The sequence below is a fragment of the Ursus americanus genome, chromosome 3 (genome assembly GCF_024610735.1).
Source record: "Ursus americanus isolate L20-20 chromosome 3, mUrsAme1.1.p, whole genome shotgun sequence".
NCBI lineage: Eukaryota > Metazoa > Chordata > Mammalia > Carnivora > Ursidae > Ursus > Ursus americanus.
In genome coordinates, this window is record NC_142129.1 from 102,034,757 (window position 1) to 102,055,587 (window position 20,831).

Here is a 20,831-nt window from a genome sequence, read left to right on the forward strand (position 1 = left end):
TTCGAGCTGTGTTTGTGGCTCACTTGAGTGGGTCCTCAGCCGGCTTCCTGTGTCCAGCAGGGTGTCAGAAGCCAGAGTCCCTGGGAGGAGAGACACCCAGCAGCTCAGAGCATGGAGGCATTTGTGTTTTAGGGGGCCCAACACGCCACCAAAACGACCGACCCTGTAAAAATCTTCCTCACCAAAATTCTCTCAATCCAGCTAATTGACTGGAAAGCGAACTCTCATTTGTTGAAATGGAGCTGTTCTGTTCAAGGACACCTGTACCAGGGAGTCCCTTTGTCAACATACCTTCCATGAGGTTCTTTGAGAAGGTGTGCGTTTCTTCTTTCAAGTAAGCAGGGAGGGTTCTTTGTGTGAGGCGCCTCCACGTGGACCTTCTTCCTTGTCTCTCACAGCTTGTTGAGCCTCTTACACCCAGCGGAGAAGCTCCCAACCAAGCTCTCTTGAGGATCTTAAAGGAAACAGAATTCAAAAAGATCAAGGTGCTGGGCTCTGGAGCATTCGGCACGGTGTACAAGGTGAGGCCACCAGACACCAAGACTAATGGGGACACGGGTTGGTGGGCAAATCCAGAGTCCTGGTCTGTCTTCTGTTTATCAGCCTCATCTACTCTTGGTGTTGCTCACGGGTTGGGAGATTCCAGTGTCTTCCCCGAGCTATCAAGAGGAAATCTTTTATAATCATGGCAACAAATAAGTGGTCCTCAGGGACCCCTACACAGGCATCAAAGTTGTCACAGACGACACCATTGACTTCGCAAAGGTTGGGTGGCAGAGACAGAGTCTGAACGAGGGCTGCCCATCACTGTGACAGCTTCCAGACAAAGCCCAGGTCAAAACAGCTCCTCTCAATTCATTTTTCTGGATCCTATTACAAAAGGGCTGATTTCAGTTAGGCCAACACCCGATATCTCAGGATTCTGGACAAAATGATCCACACTGGTTTTATAATTGGCACAGGCTTCGGGTTTTTTATCTGACGACTCTGATTCATAGACCGTGATAGTAGAAGAGCTGCTGAGATGTCATGGCTCCTGGCACTGGTGGCCTTGGAGCGCAGAGCTGTGCTCAAGGTCCCTCGCCCTTTGGGACGGTGTCATTGGTAATGTCCATCTATCTCACGAGTCAGCATATTGCATAATATGCATATTGCATAGTATGACAAGTGCCTGCTAATGTCTTCTCTCCCTCCTCGTCACAGGGACTCTGGATCCCAGAAGGCGAGAAGGTTAAAATTCCCGTGGCCATCAAGGAATTAAGAGAAGCCACATCTCCAAAAGCCAACAAGGAAATTCTTGATGTAAGTTTCTCCTTTGTTCTCTAGTGTCCACAGGCCTGGACATCGGAAGCCACATTTTCTGGGGTCTAGCAGCACATTGCCCTGTTTTAGACTTTTTTTCATCACCACATTCTAAACGTTCACATTTCGTGTCTTTTTTCTTTCTGGCTATAGTTGGTATAATTCCCTCTCAGGGCTTCTCCTCTGGAGAAAAGGCGCATCTTCCATTCTACTCTCTGTCTCTCCCAAGAGGATAGAAACTCACACCCGTTGGATGTCCACCAAGGGCCAGTCTCAGGGCTGATTGCTTTGCACACACTGTCACAGTGAGCTCTCCCGACCAGCCTGTGGGACGGGTGTCAACGCTCAGCATGCTTCGCCGGCATTGAGAGCCTACGCACGTTTACGTGGTCGGCATAGGATTCCGGCCCATCGCTATTTCTGCCTCTGAAACTCATGTCCGTTTTGCTCCACCAAGTTATCTTTGAAATGCCCTTTTTAAAGGTGCCTAGGATTGCAGTAGGGTACTCTATAAACTCTATAAACTGTTGCCCATCTTATGTACTTTCCCCCCAAATAATTTACATGTTGTTTCCAGTGTCCTTTGTTAGTTTATGGAGTAAGTCTTTGGAATGTTCCACAAGATTATCTTTGTGTCTTTACCTTCAGTTCCACTGAACTTTCTGCACCTTCTCTGGATCTCCCCTGGCCAATAAGGGGGCTACACCCTCTTCAACAGAGGTTGGCTGAAAGAGGGGCCACCATGGGGTGTGGCAGAACCCACTTCAAGGGATGCTCAGGAAGGTCCAGTGGACAAATGGGGGCTTGTTGTTAACACCACTGGCCTCTGATTGCTGTGGGTCGATGCAAACTTTTGCTGTCATCCCAAGGCAGAGCCAGAGAAAGAGAAGGGAGAGAGGCTTAGCGGGAGGTTAGGGAAACAGAGTCAAAGAAAACAAAACAATAAAAAAACAGCTGCCTCAAAAATCTAGAGAATTTAGTTATGTACAGTTGGGAAGGACAAAAGCCAAATGTAATATTCCCCACTCTTGCTTCTAACCCACAGAATATATACCAAGCAAAGCAAACATGGGCCTTTTAAAAAAACACTGTGTTTAGACACAATGAACTTCCCACTCTGGACTTCAGATTCCTCCCACAGGCTTTCCTCCTTTATCATTATGGGGAGATTCCCACCCTGGCACACTTCTCCATGAAAGATGATGTATTAATAAAATGAAATAGCAAATCGCACACATTGAAGATATACTTGTCGAGCAAAATTATCTTTCCTTTTAATGGCTTACAAGTTAATGTGAACTCCTATTAACATTACGTCAACTTATCGCAGCATAACCACAAGATATATGTTTGTGACGTCTCTTCACCTAGAACCTAAAGGTCCTTCACCTATACTGTTAAAAAGAAAATCTTTTTTTTTTTTTGCAGAATTTGCTTCCTTAATTCATTCTTCTCATTGAAGACATTCTAATCTCACAAAATGATGTAGAAGTGTGAATTTCGCAATATTTACAACGCAGAGTAAGGGTGCTTTTGAAGACAATAGCTCTGCTTTGGGAGGAAAGTAGTTTTCAGGGCAAAGGACCTCCCGGCCTCCTAAAACTGGGGGAAGTCCGCTTTTGTGGGGTAGAGGAGGGGTGGAAGATCAATACTGGAAAGTCTAAAAAGCGAGTCCCTGTTTCCCTCTTGTTCTGCGTCTCTCCTGCTCTCTTCTGCCTGCATTTTTGGAGAAGTTTTTTATTTTTTGTTTTGTTTTTGAGTTTCCCCCCGTGTTCCTGGGATATAATTGGCATATAGCATGGTGTAAGCTTGATGTGTCAATCAAGATGGTGTGGCTTACACGGTGATTACCGTAGTGTGTTTCGCTGGCCTCCTTCACCGCCTGTGGATACATCCATTGTGTATGTAGATACGATAAAAAGAAAAAGCAAAAGAAGAAAAAAGTGTCTCCCTGCCATAAGAACTCTTACAATCTTCTCTTTTACTTTCTTGTATACCGGACCACAGTGGGAACTGCTCCTTTTCTCCCTCCATTATTTTATTCCTGACATTGACTCTGGTTTCTGCTTGACTCTTGTCTTCTCTCATATCAAACATCACCGCTGTCACAAGTCCTGGGTGACAAACTGGTGGCCTTGTCCTTTGCTTTTTCCTGAAGCTCAGTCTGCCCAGAACTCAGCAGTCCCATGGGTGCAGGGTGATGCCTGGGCAATGGGGAGCCCCTGAAGGAAAGGAGGACCAGGGACAGTCTGCTAAATTTAGGAAGCAAATGCCAGTGATCCCAAGGCCAGTTTTTGGGTTTTTTTTTATTTAAATTCAGTTAGCCCACATATAGTACATCATTCGTTTCAGATGCGGTGTTCAGTAATTCATCAGTGGCGTATAGCGCCCTGCGCCCATCACATCACGTCCAAGGCCAGTTTCAACAGTGAGCTGAGGAGCAAATGAAATCTGGGACAGGACAGCCCACGGGGCTGCATGTGTCCTTTGAAATGCTTCCACTCACCCAGTACTTGAGGCTCTTGGACTCCCCCTCGGGGAGGAGGCACTGAGGACCAGCACGCCCACACTGCAGCCTCTAGTGGAGCTGCTGCCTGTGGCTTAGTTAACGGGACAGTGTCAGAAACGTAGGGGCATCTACTTTTCATTCTGAAGGCTAAGCATATGCCTTTCCTGAAGGAGTTGAAAATCTAGTGGAATCCTTTCCCCCAATTCTGAACCCAAAATAGTTCACAGATGAGGGAGACAAGGCAGAAAGAAGGCACCAAAGATCATTTTGGCAATTGGGACCAAATAATAGACTTTTCAAGGTCACAGAGCCTCAGAGACACTGAGCCATGGGACTCAGACAGCAGCCGTGGGGTCTCTGGACGTGGGCGCCTGGCCGGAGTGTCCTGGTCAGAGATTGTTGTGGAATACCAGGCATTCCTGCTGCCAGCCACGGTACACCTTTGCGAGTCCAAGACAAACAGCCCAGAGCAAAGCTCACTTTAACTTCTGCAAGCACCAAACAGGACACACGACCAAACAGCGTCTCCATTGTCCTGGGGGTGGGGCGGAAGCGATGACCTAGTTCTGTTGCTCTATCTGACTTTAATGGGATGGGGATCTGGCCAAGCTCCAGGCTCTGTGTGGCCTGACACCCACGCCCGGTGCTCTGTTCCCCGACCCCCGGGTCCAGGTCAGCTCCTCACGGCCCCGCAACAGATGGGCTGCTCAAACTTGCTCTGGTTTGCAGATTTTTCTCCCCTCTAAAATGAATACAATATGTTTCCGAATCTCAACCAGATCTTGAGAAAATAGGAACGGCCAGAGGATTTCTTTGGTGTTATGGTTGTACAGTTTCCCAGACTTAGGGGAGAGACGTGATTTGTGCTTTTCTGGCAATCACATGGCCTATTAACTTTTCCATAGACTTTCCAGTTTAAATTTAGGGCAGGCAATGGAAAAAGAATGCAAACATGTATATATGTGCTGTGTGTGTGAGACGAGGTCTCGGGCTTTCTGGTAGCCTCTTCACCACCGGAGCACTCAGCAGGGCATCACAGGAGACCACGGGGCACAGCACGAGGGTGACGAGGGCGCTTGCAGAGGGTGTCGCCCTCGTGAGGAGACCCATATGTGGGCCCAGCTCTGGCACAGAGTGTTTCCAGAAGCCGTTTGCTTCCCTGGGCCTCAGTTTCCTTCTCAGATGAGTAAGGGCCACAGAAGAAATGCATACGCTGGGCTTTCCAGTTCTAACTTTTTATCAGCAGCCCCTCTCAAAGGTTCAGGGATGTTTGCAGGTGCATAAGTATCAAATGTCTACCCTGCTCTTTAATGTTGTGATGTGATGTTTACAATACAGAAGAAAAGAAATGCCGCCCTTCTTGCAAGGAGACGGCCTTACCACTCAGGAAAGCATCTGAACAAACGTTCTGCAGCGAATATTAAAAGCTATAGGAATTTTTGTTGCTGCTCACAGAAGTGCATGGTCTCTGATTTGCTTTGAATTTGTGGCTTTGTATGATTTCAGTGTAGTTCAGTCCTGACATTTTTGAGGCAGTTACGTGCCTGGTTCGTGTTTGGTACCACTACAAAGACAAAAGAGGAAAAGACGTAGGCCCTCGCACGGCAAGGAGGTCCTAACCCAACTTGCGGGGGCAGCAAGAACACGTAGGGGATACGGAGGCAGTAAATCAGCAGGTTTGCCACGAAATACAGCACTAAAAAGCACTGGGCCCACGCTGGGAGCTGAGAACGCAGTCCTTTCCTCGAAGAGCTCGGTGGGGAGGGAGGACAGTTTACAAAATCATGCAAGCATTCAAGTGCAGATTATGATGCCTGCTCCAAAGCCCTCGGAATCCCCTGGAGGGTTTGTTTGCACAGATTGCTGGGCCGCACCTCCTCGCTTCGCACACAGTAGGCCTGGGTGGGGCCCAAGAATTTGCATCTGTAGCAAGTTCCCAGGCGGTGAAGAGCCGGCTTCCCCAAGGAAAAACTGCAAGATACCGGTTGAGTTTAAGACTGGGGAATCCGGAGGGCCCCTCGGAGGAGGAGTCCGCCAAGGAAAGAGGAGGTGGAGGGCATTCCAGGCAAAGGCCCTCTTGTGGGCGAGGGCCTCAGGCAGGCTTGAGAGAGCTGAGCACAAGCAGGATGAGGAGGACTGGGAAGGGGGGTTTCTGGGGGAGGAGCTGCCCAGAACCGTGAGGCCAGAGGGCTGCTTAAGGCAAGAAACAAGGTGTGATCCGGTCTGTGTTTAGGAGTCCGTGTATGTGCCCCCCCCCACCCCCAGCCCCAGTCTGTTTCCTGGTCACCTCTGGCCCCTTCAATGCTCTCATCCCAAGCCTCCCCCACCCCCCATCCCCCTCCTGGTGCCCAAGGCCACATTCCACCCACAGGAGGGCTGGGAATACCAAAAGGAACCTCTGAGCTCTCTCTTGCAGCCCGTGTGGTCCCTTTCACAACTGAATTAAAAAAGGTCACCACCTTTTGTGTTTGAAAGAGAGAATTTATGGGAGGAAATTGAGGATTCCCTAATTCTCGGTCAGATGGAAGAGAGGGCCCCTGTTGTGTGCACACTTGTAAATAAAACCACTTCTTCTGCCCTAGAATAGGAGAAGCGTGAAAATAAAGTCTGTAGTCTTGGATCTGTGTCCAAAAAGGCTCCCGCCTTGGCAGCCAGTCAAACGAGGGGGTGCGCTTTGCAGAGCAGCATGGTTTCTGACCTGGAGACTGAGGCAAAGGGCAACACAGACCACTGCTGTTCAGAAGTGAGTCCTGAGCAGCCAGCAGTCTGGGATCACTGAAATGGGATGCCGTCTGTCCAGTTCAAAGCCTGAAACAGGCCCACTGGAGGGGCGTCTCCGGCCTGGGTGAGAAGCAAGTCTCCCTCCACGGCCACCTGCTGGCTCGGCGACCTCCGCTGGGACCCCTCAGCACTGCACCTCTGCGTGTGTATCTCGATTCAGTGGGAAAGTCGGTATCAAGCCTCAGGGACGCAAACGTGGATTTCTGCAGGCCCGGACAACATTTCAAACTGCAGCAGCTTTACTTAGCCTGGGACAGAGGGCTGCCCCACAAGGGCATCAGCAGCGCTCAGGCTCAGAGACAGCAGGTCCCATTGCATTCAATATTTTGCCGCTAGGTAACGGGCCTTGCTCTCTCTGTCAAGGGAAATCCTTGCATTGCGCTCAGAGGGTGCTGTTTTCCACAGTGACGGTCATTTCACAGTCTAATATGTATGTAACGTGTCCGTTGCTCTAAGTGTTTCGTGAGCTCCCCTGTCCTCCTCCAGTACACATTCGAAATCCGGTTTGTGCCTCGCTTTGTTGGGTTTTTTAAACCTGAAAAGGGGTCTGTCTGCCTCTCCCTTTAGGTGCGGACCCTTTCTAACGCTTTCCTGTCCTCTTCTTCTCGCAGGAAGCCTACGTGATGGCCAGTGTGGACAATCCTCACGTGTGCCGTCTCCTGGGCATCTGCCTGACCTCCACGGTCCAGCTCATCACACAGCTCATGCCCTTCGGCTGCCTCCTGGACTATGTCCGCGAGCACAAGGACAACATTGGCTCCCAGTACCTGCTGAACTGGTGTGTGCAGATTGCCAAGGCAAGTCAAGAGGGGACCCTACCCGCAGGGGTGTGCACGGAGCAGGCGGCCGGCTCGGAGAGAAGGGCAGATACTCCCACTAACCGGCAGGTGCAGCTGCCCTATTAGCTCCCTCATTTCCTGGGATGACACGATCGGAAGAGCAGCAAGGGAAAAATAAAGACAACCGGAAAATCAACAATTAGGTTCTCATTCCTGGGATAGCTGAATTTGCCAAGAGGGCGTGTGTGGGTATGTGTGTACCCAATCAAACTGATTGCCTTTCGCGTCCAATCAGGGCCTGCCCCACTGCATGGTGAAGATCCAATTATTCAGCCACATTTAAACAGTGTTCGCTTTATTAGGTGCTTAGTATGGTTTGATGCTAGTGTTATTTCTCGGGTGTCCCTTTTGTTGAATATTAGGGTAATTTGTAGTCAAAGAGGAGCTGTGGCTTCCACCCCGTCAGGACTTGCTAGCAAGGCAGGCAAGGAGGCTGAGGCTGGGCTGGGCAGACCCAGAGCGCAGTGGTGCTGTGAAGACGGGGCAGGTGCTGGGTACGAGACCCGCTGTGCAGGTTGGAGGAACATTAGCAGGTGAGCTACTGCTTTGCTGGGATTCCTCATGTGCCCCCCCCCCCCGAACAAGCTCGTTCCAGAGCGAAGAAGGGCTGAGATTGCAGCCAGCGGACAGGTGGCCCCTCCCGCGTGCTGAGGACAGCCGCGTAGCCCTGTGCTGGGTACTTAGCTGTTCACATGGCCTCCAAAGGACTTCATACTTTCATCTCAAACTTCTCCCTCCCGATCCGAGCACTGCACCAGTTACTTGGAACCCAAATAGCTAAATTCTGTATTTTCTTCTGGCTGTTTGACTCCGTTGAATTCAGGGAATTTGTGGGCAGGTCCCTTTCTGAGCGTGCACGTCATTGCCCGTTGGCTCCCTCCACAGAGGGGCAGGGTGTGGAGGGCTGTGCCAGGGCCACGGAGTCAGAAAGCCTGACTTCCCCCAGGCCTTGTCTGGGTCCTGACTGCTCGTCCGTCCCCTGGTTGTAGTGGTAGTCGGCTTATTCCAGTGCCATCGCCCCCGGAGGCTCCCGATTCCTCGTTGGACCACCGCCCGTCCCCTGGTGTTCTTGTCCTTCTGTGGCCGTAACCTGGTCTCAGAGCAGAGGACTTATTTGTCGGCACTAGACAGTGGTCCTGGAAGAGGTTGTGTGTGCCTCGGATGCTGTGATTTCATGCAAATGCTCGTTATTTCTATGTGTGACTGGATTAGTCTCCTAAGGCTGCCACGAATTACCACAGATCCGTGGTGGCTGACCGCAACAGAGAGTTATCCACTCACAGTCCTGGAGGTCAGTCCAAAATCAAGGGGCAGGCTGGGCCATGCCCCCCCGCGAAGGCGCTCAAGGCAAATCCGTCCTTGCCTTTCTTTTCCGGTGGCTCCAGGCATCCCCGGGCTCATCCCATCGCTGCCTCAGTCTTCACACAGCCTCTTCCCCTGTGTCTGAGTCTAAATCGCCTTCTCCTTTCTCTTAAGGACACCAGTCACCCCTAAATCCAGGATGCTTTCATCCAAGATCTTTACCTGATTGCATCTGCAACACCCTACGTCCAAACAAGGTCACTTTCTGAGGCTCCTGGTCGACATGAAACTTGGGGCCCCATTCAGTGCAGAACAGCGGTTTATCTGGACGAGGCAGTCGGTAGCTGCAGGCAGGTTTTACTGAATATAGAATTACTCCCGAAGGTCTACTCATACGCAGACTCTTGAGCCCAGAAATTCTTCCTTAGCTCTCTTCCCTGATTATCTACGGCAAGAAACCGAGAGTATGGCCCCCCATACAGACAATGTTACCTGGCTTTGTTTGCTTTTATTTTTTTTTTTTTAAGATTTTTTATTTGTTTGAGAGAGAAAGCAGAGTGAATGAGAATGCAACTGGGAGGGAGAAGCAGAGGGAGAAGCCGACTCTGCACTGAGCAGGGAGCCCGACGTGGGAGTCCATCCCAGGACCCTGAGACGGTGATCTGAGCTGAAGGCGGACCCTTCACCGGACCCTTCACCGGACCCTTCACCGACTGAACCACCCAGGCGCCCCGGCTCTATTTTCTTTTTAGCATATATTGCTAGCTGGGAAGATCTGGCTTATTTACTGTCCCACTTGAGTTTGTGCCCCCTGCCTCCAGCTCGGCAGTGAGCTCTGTAAGGATGGTGTCCTGGCCCATTTCCTCCTCCCTGCCCCCGGGGCAGGGCTTGCAGAGCTCTGCACACCAGCGGCCAAGCTCCTGCCTGATTCTCAAGGCCAGGTTCACCAGATGGTGCCGAGATAGGTAGCGTCTCTTCTCTCATTGTCTCCTGTCAGGCCACAGCTCCGCGAAAGTGACACTTGTTGTGATGGGGCACATAGCCTCAGCGAGGTTTGTCAGCACAGAACTGTGCTTGCGATTCCAGCGGACTACAGATTCCAGTCTCGATTCTGGCATTGATTGACCACGTGACCTCAGGCAAGCGGCTTAGTCTTTTTCGTGCCTGTCTCTGGCCATCATGAGGTTCTGCACCTGTCCTCCCGGGGAGTGAGGATGACACCAAGGTAGCCTCTGGCAAAGACCCATCACGGGTCCCATACGCACGCGGTGCTCACTAAATGTTCTCTTTGTCCGTTTCTTTCCCCCTATTTTGGCTAAACTAGGTTGGACTGATGACTAAACTCGAAGCCAAAGCCTTGTCTTCATCTAGTTCTGCAGCAGCTTTTTAAGAGCCCCATCTCCTGTTTCCAGGTCTTCTCTTGTTCTTGAGCTTCTCTCCTCTCTCTGCTTTGCAACCTTATGTTTCAATCTGCCCGACCACTGCTGTCTACAAAGTTGGGAACTTATTTTACCCTAAAAGTCAGCTTCTAGAGGCAAGATAGAAAAAACACACAGACCTCAATATGCCAGTGGCCCCAGGAAGGAAGGATTCATCTTCGTCTCAGCCCTATGCAGTAGGAGTTACCAAAGTTCCTGAGCTGAGTCTCCTGAACGTTTTCCAGATAGTTCTCTGTGTAGGATAGTTCTCTATGTCATTTTACTCACGATTTCAACCTGTAACTGAAGTCCACTGTTGTGCCTCTTGTACTTTGTTTCACTTTGCCTCACGTTGAAGCTCTTCCGGATTGTGGTCGTCAGCTCTCTGCGATAGATCTCTTTCTAATTCAGAAGAGAAACCTTTTCCCACTGGATGTGAATAGCTGGAGTGATGGAGCGCCTGTCCCCGGAGGGAAAGGAAAGGCGTGATTTCCTCCATTGTGAGGAGAGAAATTTGCTGTTGGGTTAGTGACTTTTTATCTAAGTATTAAATAGTTTTCTTTGTAAAAGTTGGAAGTGAAACTACCCAGAAACGGTCAGTGGCTGACCGGAAACTGAACTCTTGGCCCTTTCAAAGTGGGATTTATTGACTTATAAATGTCCTGCCTTGGTTCACAAAGGCATGGACTCTCTTGGGAAGTTTTCTGAATATCGATGGAGAGCTGGCCACCGTTACGCAAGCTTGTTGTCCTGGTAAACTAAGAGGACAAATTCTGTCACCTGGGCAAAACGAAATGAAAAGAAAAGCAAGTGGCTAGGGAAGGAGTCAGGACGGGACGAAGAGCCGAAGAGAGGCCCTCGCCAAACAGGGAGAAAATGGGTTCTGTTCTCCGGCCTCAGGAGCTCGTGGAGACACCAGCTCCTCCCCGATCAGAAAGATCCTTGCCCCCTGAGCTCCTGGCTCACGAGGCCCTGGGCAGCTGCCGCTTGCTGGGCCTTAGATCCTTCAGGAAGTGTACCCACTCTTTTCTGGCTGCATGAGCCAGCTCGTAAGTCCCACACTCTATCTGACAGCACAATAATGCCGCAAAATGATCTAATCGGAAAGGTCCTATCGTCTCGTCCTCCTGTCACTTGGAAAACGCTGTGTTGTGGCTTCTTCCCCGAGAGCTCGCGTCACAGTGCACGTTACTTACTACGAAGCCCTGCATTAAATAAAGCTTCCAGACTGTGATTAATCTGACAGTTTCCCAAACCTTTGGGACAAAAGAGCTTTCTTATCACCTAACCCAGATTAAGATCTCAGATTTGAGGTCTCAGGTAATTGACGGAAGTTGAGGATCCTGGAGGTCGGGCCCTGGAGGTCAGGCCCTGGAGAGGTTGGAAGATAGCTGGCGGGAGGAGAGAGAGAGGCTCTCGGAAAGTCACGTCTGCAGCTTCATCCTCTGACTACAGCTGTATATGCACCAAACTGTTTCAGTCCATCTAGGAGATACAGTTTGATAAGGACAAACTGAAAAAGACAGTTCAAAGTATACAGGATTCCTTAGTTTGGTCTAAGTTCGGTTGGAAAAGCCCCAGGTGTCTTCATTGGCCACACATTTGTCAGAAAGATGAGGGCGTGCGAGCCACTAATAAAAGGGGAGGAGACAGGACAGGCCGAGCCATTTGTAGGTTGTCGTGTCCACGTGAGGGCAGGAAGGGGGTCACTCCACCCAGATGTTGCCAGAACAGTCTGGGCTGCCTGTGTTCAGTTCTGGGTGCCCTGTCATCAAACCCATGTGGACAAACTAGACTGTGGTCATGAGAGGTGAGCAGGGGTGTGAGAGAAGGAAAATCCTGCCGGCCAAGGAACTAGAAACGGAGCTATTAGTCTAACCAGGCTGTGGTGGGGAGGAGACACGCACGCAGTGCACAGCCTCCTGGTCCCGGACGGGCTCTGGCCTTCACCCCTCAGGCCTGCTCCTTCTACGCTGCAGGTCAGGATTCATCCAGGTGCAGCCCCCACCCCACTGACTGACCATGCAGCCCACGGGTGCTGATTCACCCCTGGCCTCTGCCGCCATCCTCAGGCAGGAGGACTTACCAGAGGGGACCCCCTGCCAGCTCCTAGGCAACAAGACAGATGGGTGACGGAGCCAGATAGCAGGTCCTGTTGCCAGACATTCCAGTTATTTGGATTGCTTTTTTGATTTATTCTTAAACGTGCTGCAGAAGATTACAGTTGAATTTAATCAGCCTGAATGATCACTCTGCAGTGTCACTGAAAAGCCAGAAGTTACTGTGGTATTAAAATACCAAAGTACCGGGGCGCCTGGGGGGCTCAGATGATGAAGCATCTGCCTTCTGCTCAGGTCATGATCTGCAGGTCCTGGGATCGAGCCCCATGTCGGGCTTTCAGTTCAGCAAGGAGCCTGCTTCTCCCTCTCCCTCTGCCTCTCCCCCTGCTTGTGCTCTCTCTCTTTCTCTCTCTCTCTCTCAAAAAAAAAAAAAAATCAAAGTATCAAAATACATTTATCTGCCAGCGTGAGGAATCGTGTGCAATAGAAACCCTAAATAAGACAGAATTTCTTTTCTCCCCAACTTACAAACCCATGAGGGAAACGGGTCCATGCAGAGCTCGCAGTGCTTCAGGGAACGGGTGGTCCGAGCAGGAGAGAACAGGGTGCCTGCAGGACGCTCTCCCACAGGCTGCCGGGAAGGGCATGTGGGGGCCTGTGCGGGGGGGCTCAGTCTGTCCGCCAGGCGCCAGGTGCTGGGAGGGCAACGGAAGGGCGGGTGGAGGAGGTGGGCAGGCAAGCCAGCCTGTCTCTGAGCCTCAAGAGTTCTGGGCTGGAGACTAAGTAGAGGCCGCCCCCATCCCGGTGGTGCCCGCGGTGAGAGATGACCATCGTGCTGTGGTGACAATGCAGAGCGGCTCAGTGGCTGAGAGACGCTGCGGGGAGGGACGGGCAGCAGTGCCGAGCTGGGGAGGACGCGCGGACACCCCGCAGGGCCCGGCATGCCCACACAAGAAGACAGCTTCAGCTCAAAAGCAGAGACTGCTTCTCCGGAGTCTACGCGTGATCAGACTCGCTGGGGAACTATAATCTCGGCAACGACCTAAGTCAGGCTCACAGCAAATGGATGGAGAAGGGGGGACTTGGCATTTAGGAGGAAACCATGACACTCACTAGCCCCGACGGAGGCCTGTTGCCGGGCCCCATCCTGTGTTCTGCATGGCTTCACTTATTTAACTGATGAGCCCACTTTACATACAGGGAAACTGAAGCACCGGGGTGTGTCAGTAACTTGCCAAGGTCTTGAGCTAGTACGTACCAAAATCAGGATTGGACCCCAGGCAGCCTGGCTCCCAAGTCCACGCTCTTGACCAGCACTTGCTGTCACGGCTCAGGGCAGAACCCGCAGGCCGGTGAGCCTGGCTGCCTGCCGTGCCCGTCCCAGTACGATGTGGGTGCTGTACGAGCTCTGTCTGGGATCCTGGCGCCTTCCTACCCCTTCCGAGGGCAGGCGCTCAGTGGTGGGTGAGCCACACTGTGGATGTCCTTCTGCTGTCCTCTCCACTTCCTGCTTTGTGCCATTTCTGTCTTCCCCAAGCCAGGGCTCACCCGGACTTCTCCCCGTGGCGGTTTATGAAACAGAACAGAAATGGATCCCATTCCAGCCTCTCACTCTGGACTCCTCCCAAGAGTTGTAGGATGCTGCAGCCCTCCGGAAAACAGAGTCTGTAAATGTCAAACCCAACCACCCCCAGTCCTTTCTTCTTCCGTAGGTGTTGTGCCAGAAACATCCTTTTTACTCTCCGTGTGAGGCATATCTCTGTGCTTCTCTTTTGTGCTCTGAGGTTCCAGGCTGGCTCTTCAGACTCCCTTCTAACCCTGGTGTTTCCAAATTCATCCTAGCTGCCCTGTAGTAATTAACAAAAATAAATACGTTGATTTAAATTAAAGGAGGATCTCGGAGGGGAGTCAGGAAGTGAGCTTCCCAAGCGGCCCCACTGAGGCTGGGGCTGATGCTGCTTCCTGTGGTGTCTCTGTGTGGATGGACTCTTATCAGGACTCTTATCTTTGCTGACTGCTTAAAATATAACTTCGCTGGGCACCGAGATGGCCTTTTAAACCGCCTCCATAGTGTGGGACAGAGACTGATGAATAGAGTTTTATCTGAGTTCAAACGAACCTAATCTGGCCGCCCCCAAACCATCTCTGACTTGAGCCCCTCTGGCTGGTTTGCTCCAGAAGACGCAGACAGCTCTTTCCCAAGCCTTCCCTGAAGACTGAGATTCTCAGAAAATGTCCCAGTTCATTGACGTTCTTCTGGTCCTTTACAGACCCGAGGGGTGGAGGTGGAGCTCAGGTCAATGTATTGGGTTCACGCAACGTTGTGGACTTCCTCCCGGGCACAGAGCCAAGGTGCTGGGCTGCTGGGGTTTTTGTTTATTTGGAGTTTCTCCGACATCTCAAGCAGCCTCCGAGCCAGCAGGCAAGTTCCATGCGGAGGGCCCAGCAGGGAATTAGGACGGGGTCCCAATGGTGGTCAGCACTTGGTCTGACCGGCCTCTGGACCCACTGGGGCGGCTCTCAAGGGGGTCATGGGGGCCCCGGCACTCCGCCGCAGAGGAGGCTTCTTGCTGGAAACACCGGCGCATCATCAGTGCTCCAAACTGATGGCTGCTGTTATCAGTCCTTCATTTTGTCATTCATTCATTTTTCAACAAACTTTTGTGAAAAGGAGTCCAGCGTACAGACTGTGGGGCATTTAAAGAGGCAGGATGAAAAGTTGGACGTGGTAGCTAAACGAAGCTGGAAATTCCCTCTGCAGTCCCCGTGGTGGGTCTCGGGAGCTCAGAAAACACACATTGGAAATAAAGCAAGACGGATGGGTTAAGATGGACTGGTTCTTGTGTGCGAGGCACTGATGTGCAGTGTTACGATACGACTGTGACAAAGAGAAAACAGGGGTAAGAGAGAGGGCGAGAGAGAGAGGGAAGGGGAGAGAACAAGTGAGCTAATACAGCCTGGAACGCAGATGTTGGGCCTAACCGGGTGAGAGGCCAAGCACAGTTAACCCTTCTTGAACGGGTAAGAGTCACACCATGTTGACTAAATAGAGGCTGACTCCTTTATAAGACAGGAGGACTGAGCAGGGTCCCAGGAACCGCAGGAGAAATGGAGGCTGGTGAATGGAGCGCCCTGTGACGGGGTCGTGGGGAGAGGTGACAGGGCGTATTCCCTCAGTCCTGCGTTGGGAGGAGTTTCCTCGGCTTCTGTTCCTTCCGTCTCGTTCCCCACATGCCATTCCTAAATAATAATCCCTGATTCGGAAGTGCCCTGCCAGAGAGAACCTGCTAGTTTCCTCTTGAGTAGACAGGAGCCCCGTGAACCTTATTTTGCTGCGTCTGAGAAATCTTAGGACAGGAGCACTTAAATCCAACAGTGTCTTCAACATTTGGGAACTTTCTAGATAACACAAGGGAGAAGGGAGACATGGGAATTAATCATCTTTTTCCAAAGAAAAAAAAAGAACGCCCTCAGAAATAGCCCTCAGAGGCTAATTCCTGGTAGCACCTTCCTAAGATTCTGGCTTCCGTGGTGGTTGGTTCTGTGCTAAAAAGAACAATTTTTCATTTCACTTCACTAAGAATTTTCACCTAATGTCTATGCAAAAGGAAGCACAGAATTTGCCAGAAAACTGGGGACTCCATCCTTAGTGGCAGGTTCTCCCTGCAGTTGCCCGCGCAGGGAGATCCCACCGCGGCCACGGGAAAGCTGGAGACCAAAGCCCGTGCGTGAGGCCCGTTTGCATTTCGCGCTCTTCAGCAAGCCTTTCTGTACCTGTCTGTGCTGGAGCGCTCCTGAGCGTCAGCTGTAAAGGAGGGTGGAGACGGGGGCACTCCCCCGGCTGCACAGAGAGAGGCACATTGGTAAGTGGGAGAGAATGTGGCACAAACAACATGAGATGTCTGCGGAACTTCGCGGCGACTCCCGCTCGCCCTTCTGTCCCTGCGCAGACGATGAGCTGCAGAGCTCATGTCAACAGGTCGGAGCTGGGGAGGCTCCCAGGAGCTTGGCTGAGCTGGGCAGGCATGGAGCAAGGAGTAGAGGCTGGAAGTGCCCCCTTCCCCCACCCCCGCCAGCAGGAAGTGCTCGTGACAGTCGCCAAGAAAGCTGCGGGCAAGGACTGGGTTGAGGAGGACTATTTCCGGGAGTTCACGCGTCAGGCACTGTGCTAGGTCCTGCCCAAGTAGTCTGTCTGTCTCTTAGCCGTGATTCTGACGACAGCAGAGTTAGGGAGGCAGAGTTGGGGGGGGCGGGGGGGGCAAATGCCACATGTAAAAGCAAATTCAATGTCCGTGTGATTTCACTTAAAAAAACGAGGAGATAAAACTGGAAAAACAGTCTTGTCCATCGGTAACGACTCACGGCAGGTATTCCGGGAAAGCATGAGGGGAGTGTGGCTTCACGACACTGAGAAGCATGGCTCTGCTCCAGCCTGGTGAGCGCCTTACCTTCCCCGCTTTACTAGTCAGCTGCGCACAGGGAAGGTGAGCCCGGCAGGTGGCACGGTTGCCAAGCCGCAGACCAGCTGCCCGCCAGGTCTCAGCCGAACAGCGGAGCTCTTGACGGTCACTGCCCTCAAATACTGGGTTCATCTGGGTTTAAAACTGGAGTCACTAGATGGAGAAAAGTTAGCAAATCAGCTGCTCATTAGATCTTCATTCATTTGTCTTTTCATCTATTCAGTTGATAGTTTGCAAGGCGCACGTCACTGTGTCCACCAGGGGAAGCACACAGAGGTGCAAGCACAGTCCCTGCCGTGGAAAGCTCCGGGTCTGGTGTGAACATGACCTCAGAGCCCTGTGCACAGGCAGGAGCCAGCTTTCCACAGAGGAGCACTTTGCCGTCTCTGCTTGCACCCAGCTCTGCGCTCTCCAGGGCAGTGTGCTGAGCAATGACTTCCCTCCCTGCATCACCCCACGTTTCAGGGCATGAACTACCTGGAAGACCGGCGCTTGGTGCACCGTGACCTGGCAGCCAGAAATGTCCTGGTGAAGACCCCACAGCACGTCAAGATCACAGATTTTGGGCTGGCCAAACTGCTTGGTGCCGAGGAGAAAGAATACCACGCAGAAGGAGGCAAAGTAAGAAGCTGGCTTGTAGATCAGCGAGCATTTTCTCGCCAGCAGACTGACCGATGTAGGGGCGTTCTGGGTGAGACCACAGCCGCCGTCGCTGACCCTGGGGTCTAGCCAGGGTCTTCTCCCGGCAGCACAGACCAGAGGAGCTGCTTTGAGAGCAGGATTTGCTGGGAGAGTGAGAATCGATGTTTCTGTCATGTCCAGAGGCCAAACCCAATAAACACAAGCTCAGCTCCATCCTCGGGTGACCATTAGCCAAGGTTAGGTCTCAACCCCCCACCCCCTTCAGAAGAGCAGCTGGGAAATGTCACAGTTCATTTGTTGGCACGTGGCTACTGGGGACATCTCAGAAAGAGGGAGAACTCCCCGTGCCGTTCCTAGAGCTCCCGAGGGTCTCGGTGGCTCTTGGAGGGTTGGCACCTTCCTCCCAGACGGGCATGGGGATCCTCCAGGGACTGTCCCCCAGCACTGGGGGTGCACGTCCCCGTTAGGCCCTCCAGTAGCTCTCAATCCATTGTACCCCCCTTAAGTTTCACTCTGACCTGTGTGGCTTCAAGCAGCTGGCCTCTGCCAGCACCCATAAACATGGGTACCTAGAACCACAGTGCCCCACCAGGACCCCCGGGCCCCAGCATGCACACCCAGTTCACCAGAGCAGCCCACGGACCAAAGGTCCTCAGCCAAGGCCTTCATGAAACCACACCTGGGGCCTAACAAAACAGCTGTTTTCTAGCAGATTAGAACTTGCTCCTCCTGCTGGGAGGGAGCAGGTCCTGGGGTATCGGGGCGGGGTGCCCTGGCTTTCCCACGTTTGTCACTTGTAATTTGTTTCAACGTGATTTAATTTTTTGCAACAGAGGGAAGCTAATGGTTATCTTATTACTTCCTCTCTCATCATTCCAAGGTACCTATCAAGTGGATGGCCTTGGAGTCAATTTTACACCGAATTTATACCCACCAAAGTGATGTGTGGAGCTATGGTGAGTCAAATCTTGACCCTCATGAATGCGCACTGCCCCAAGCCGGCGTGTATTGTTTGTTGATGTGTGCTGTCCTCCGGATACTTCCTTCCAAGACAGTGACTAATAATAGCTTAGTAGGTGCTGTCTGTTCTACTAAGAAAACATGACAAAGGAAATGGAGTCTAACTAGCATACTAGACGTCACTGGAGATACCGGTGAACTTGTCAAGAAGGGGTAATGGAGGGAAAGACAGCTTGGACTTAGGAAATGCCTGGACCTCTGACATCAGACCAAACTTGACCTCGTGCCATGGATTTGAAGTGAACCAAAGGGAGATGACAAATGGGGTTTTCTGGGTAGCGACATGAGGTTTTGTGATGGACTAACTCAGTGGCCATTGTTTCATGCAGTGAATGGTAGTCTTTGTGTATCAGAGAGAGAGGCTGGGCAAGAGTGCACTGTGAGGACCTGTCTGCGGGGAGGAAATCAGCAAGGGAAATGGAGATTGCTTGCAGCTCTAGTGAGGACCTCTCATCAGGACTGATTCGCTGTCTCCCCGTCCAAATCCCGCCGTGGCCCCGCGCAGGCCCGTGCACTTCCTCTCAAGCACGCCTTTCCCGTTCTTGCCTCATTGCCTCTGCACAAAGGATGTCTCGAGCCCACAAGGGCCTCACCACGTAAGAAAGTGTCACTAACACACTTTGACTGGCTGCTGTGCTAGGCACGTGCGCCCGTTCACATGCAGTCCTCCCAAGTCCAGCAGCCTGCCGAACAGCTCATCGATACATGTGTCTGGGATTATCTGTCTATTCCCACGACTAAAGCAATGGGGTTGGGGGGGCCACCCCACCTCCATAGAAATGGGTGTTTGGGGAGAGCAGTATTGAAGCAAATTTCCAAGAGGAATTTAGTTATTATCACAGAAACAAATCATTCATGGTATCATCCACCTAGTTTTTTCCCATCGCATTAAGTTCCTGATATTCTAAATGTATTTTGATTTCATGGCTCTTTGTCTCTTCCGCTAGGATGCAGGCTTTACAAAGACAGAGAGCTTTCTGAGCAGACAAGTGAATGTTTACATGTACCTGTGAGGTGCAGTCAATGAACTAGATAAGGAAATAAAGCTATTTTGATGCCTTGTTATTTTAGTCATTTTCGAGATGTGTCTGCTCCGCAAGAGGGATAGGAGGAGATGCTTCTTTTCCCACTGCTGAGCCCCATCCAAAGGCGTCTCTGTTGTCAACTCCCCCCTCGGGCTCCTGATGGGTCTTCTCTCTCCCCGTTCTGCACACATTCAACTATTCTCCAGACAACAAATATTTTTAAACTATCGCAGACTTTTAAATCTCTGCTGAACAGGCTTCTTTGGTTTTCCACGTACGTTCCAAACAAAACCTGAGCTCCTATGGGTCTGGCTCCTCCTGCCGGTCCAGAATCACATGGCCGTGCTTCCCTCCGTGCCCTCTGTGCAGCTGTGGTCATGGCCCACTCACAGTCCCGCTGGTCCACACTTGCTGAAGAAGTGAACCTCCCTGACATTCCCTGACTTAACACCCTTGACTGATTACAAGCAGCATCAGATCACCGCAGTGGTCGTGTGTTTCCTTTCAGTGGAAATCGTATTGTCAGGGACTATAATCTGCTGTCCCTGGCAGTAACTAGAATTGTTAAACCCCACACCTGAAGTTCTTGTTTAAAGAACTGGGGCGCCTGGGTGGCGCAGTCGTTAAGCGTCTGCCTTTGGCTCAGGGCGTGATCCCAGCGTTCTGGGATGAAGCCCCACGTCACGCTCTTCCGCTGGGAGCCTGCTTCTTCCTCTCCCACTCCCCCTGCTTGTGTTCCCTCTCTCGCTGGCTGTCTCTCTCTGTCAAATAAATAAATAAAATCTTTAAAAAAAAAAATCCTGTTGGGAAACCTGGGGGGCTCAACTTGTTAAGCATCTGCCTTTGGCTCAGGTGATGATCTCAGGGTCCTGGGATTGAGTCCTGCGTCAGGAATCCCTGCTCAGCGGGGAGTCTGCTTCTCACTCTGCCTGCCCCTCCCCCACTGCTTGTGCTCTCTGTCATATAAGTAAACAAATTTTTAATTCATTCATTCACTCATTCATTAAAATAAAAAACAAATCCTGTTGGGGCGCCTGTGTGGCTCAGTCAGTTGCAGTGTTCGGCTCTCGATTTCGACTCAGGTCATGATCTCAGGGTTGTGAGATCGAGCCCCTTGTCTGCTGAGAGATTCTCTCTCCGCCTCCCTCTGACCCTCCCCCTGCTCGCTTGTGCGTGCTCGCTCGCTCTCTCAAATAAATAAATAAATATCTTTAAAAAACAAATCCTATTGCTCCACTCTCTAGTCTCCAGTCAAGAGAAAATTTTTTAATAAATGAGGAACCTGTGTGTTCCACTTACGAGTTGAAAAGAGAGAGAATTCATACCACGTTCCAGGCCCTCTCAAAAGCCACAACCAGGTACGCACCCTACTTTCTCTTTTACCATTTGTTCCAAAACCTGAAAAGCTTGCCTTCGCACAGAAATTCATTGTGCGTGTTCAAACATAGTGTTTAATCGTGGTTAGAGGAGGGA

General features: G+C 51.4%; 1 protein-coding gene across 2 annotated transcripts in view; it reads left to right on the forward strand.

The window, feature by feature from the left end:
* Positions 1-20,831, forward strand: part of EGFR (epidermal growth factor receptor) — a 203,342-nt gene that overhangs the window by 173,472 nt on the left and 9,039 nt on the right. For both annotated transcript variants that reach the window (XM_045788531.2, XM_045788530.2), the window contains 5 exons: positions 399-521; positions 1,204-1,302; positions 7,204-7,389; positions 17,137-17,292; positions 18,194-18,269. In XM_045788531.2, the coding sequence (XP_045644487.1) occupies positions 399-521; positions 1,204-1,302; positions 7,204-7,389; positions 17,137-17,292; positions 18,194-18,269 (640 nt within the window). The remainder of the gene's footprint in view (positions 1-398; positions 522-1,203; positions 1,303-7,203; positions 7,390-17,136; positions 17,293-18,193; positions 18,270-20,831) is intronic.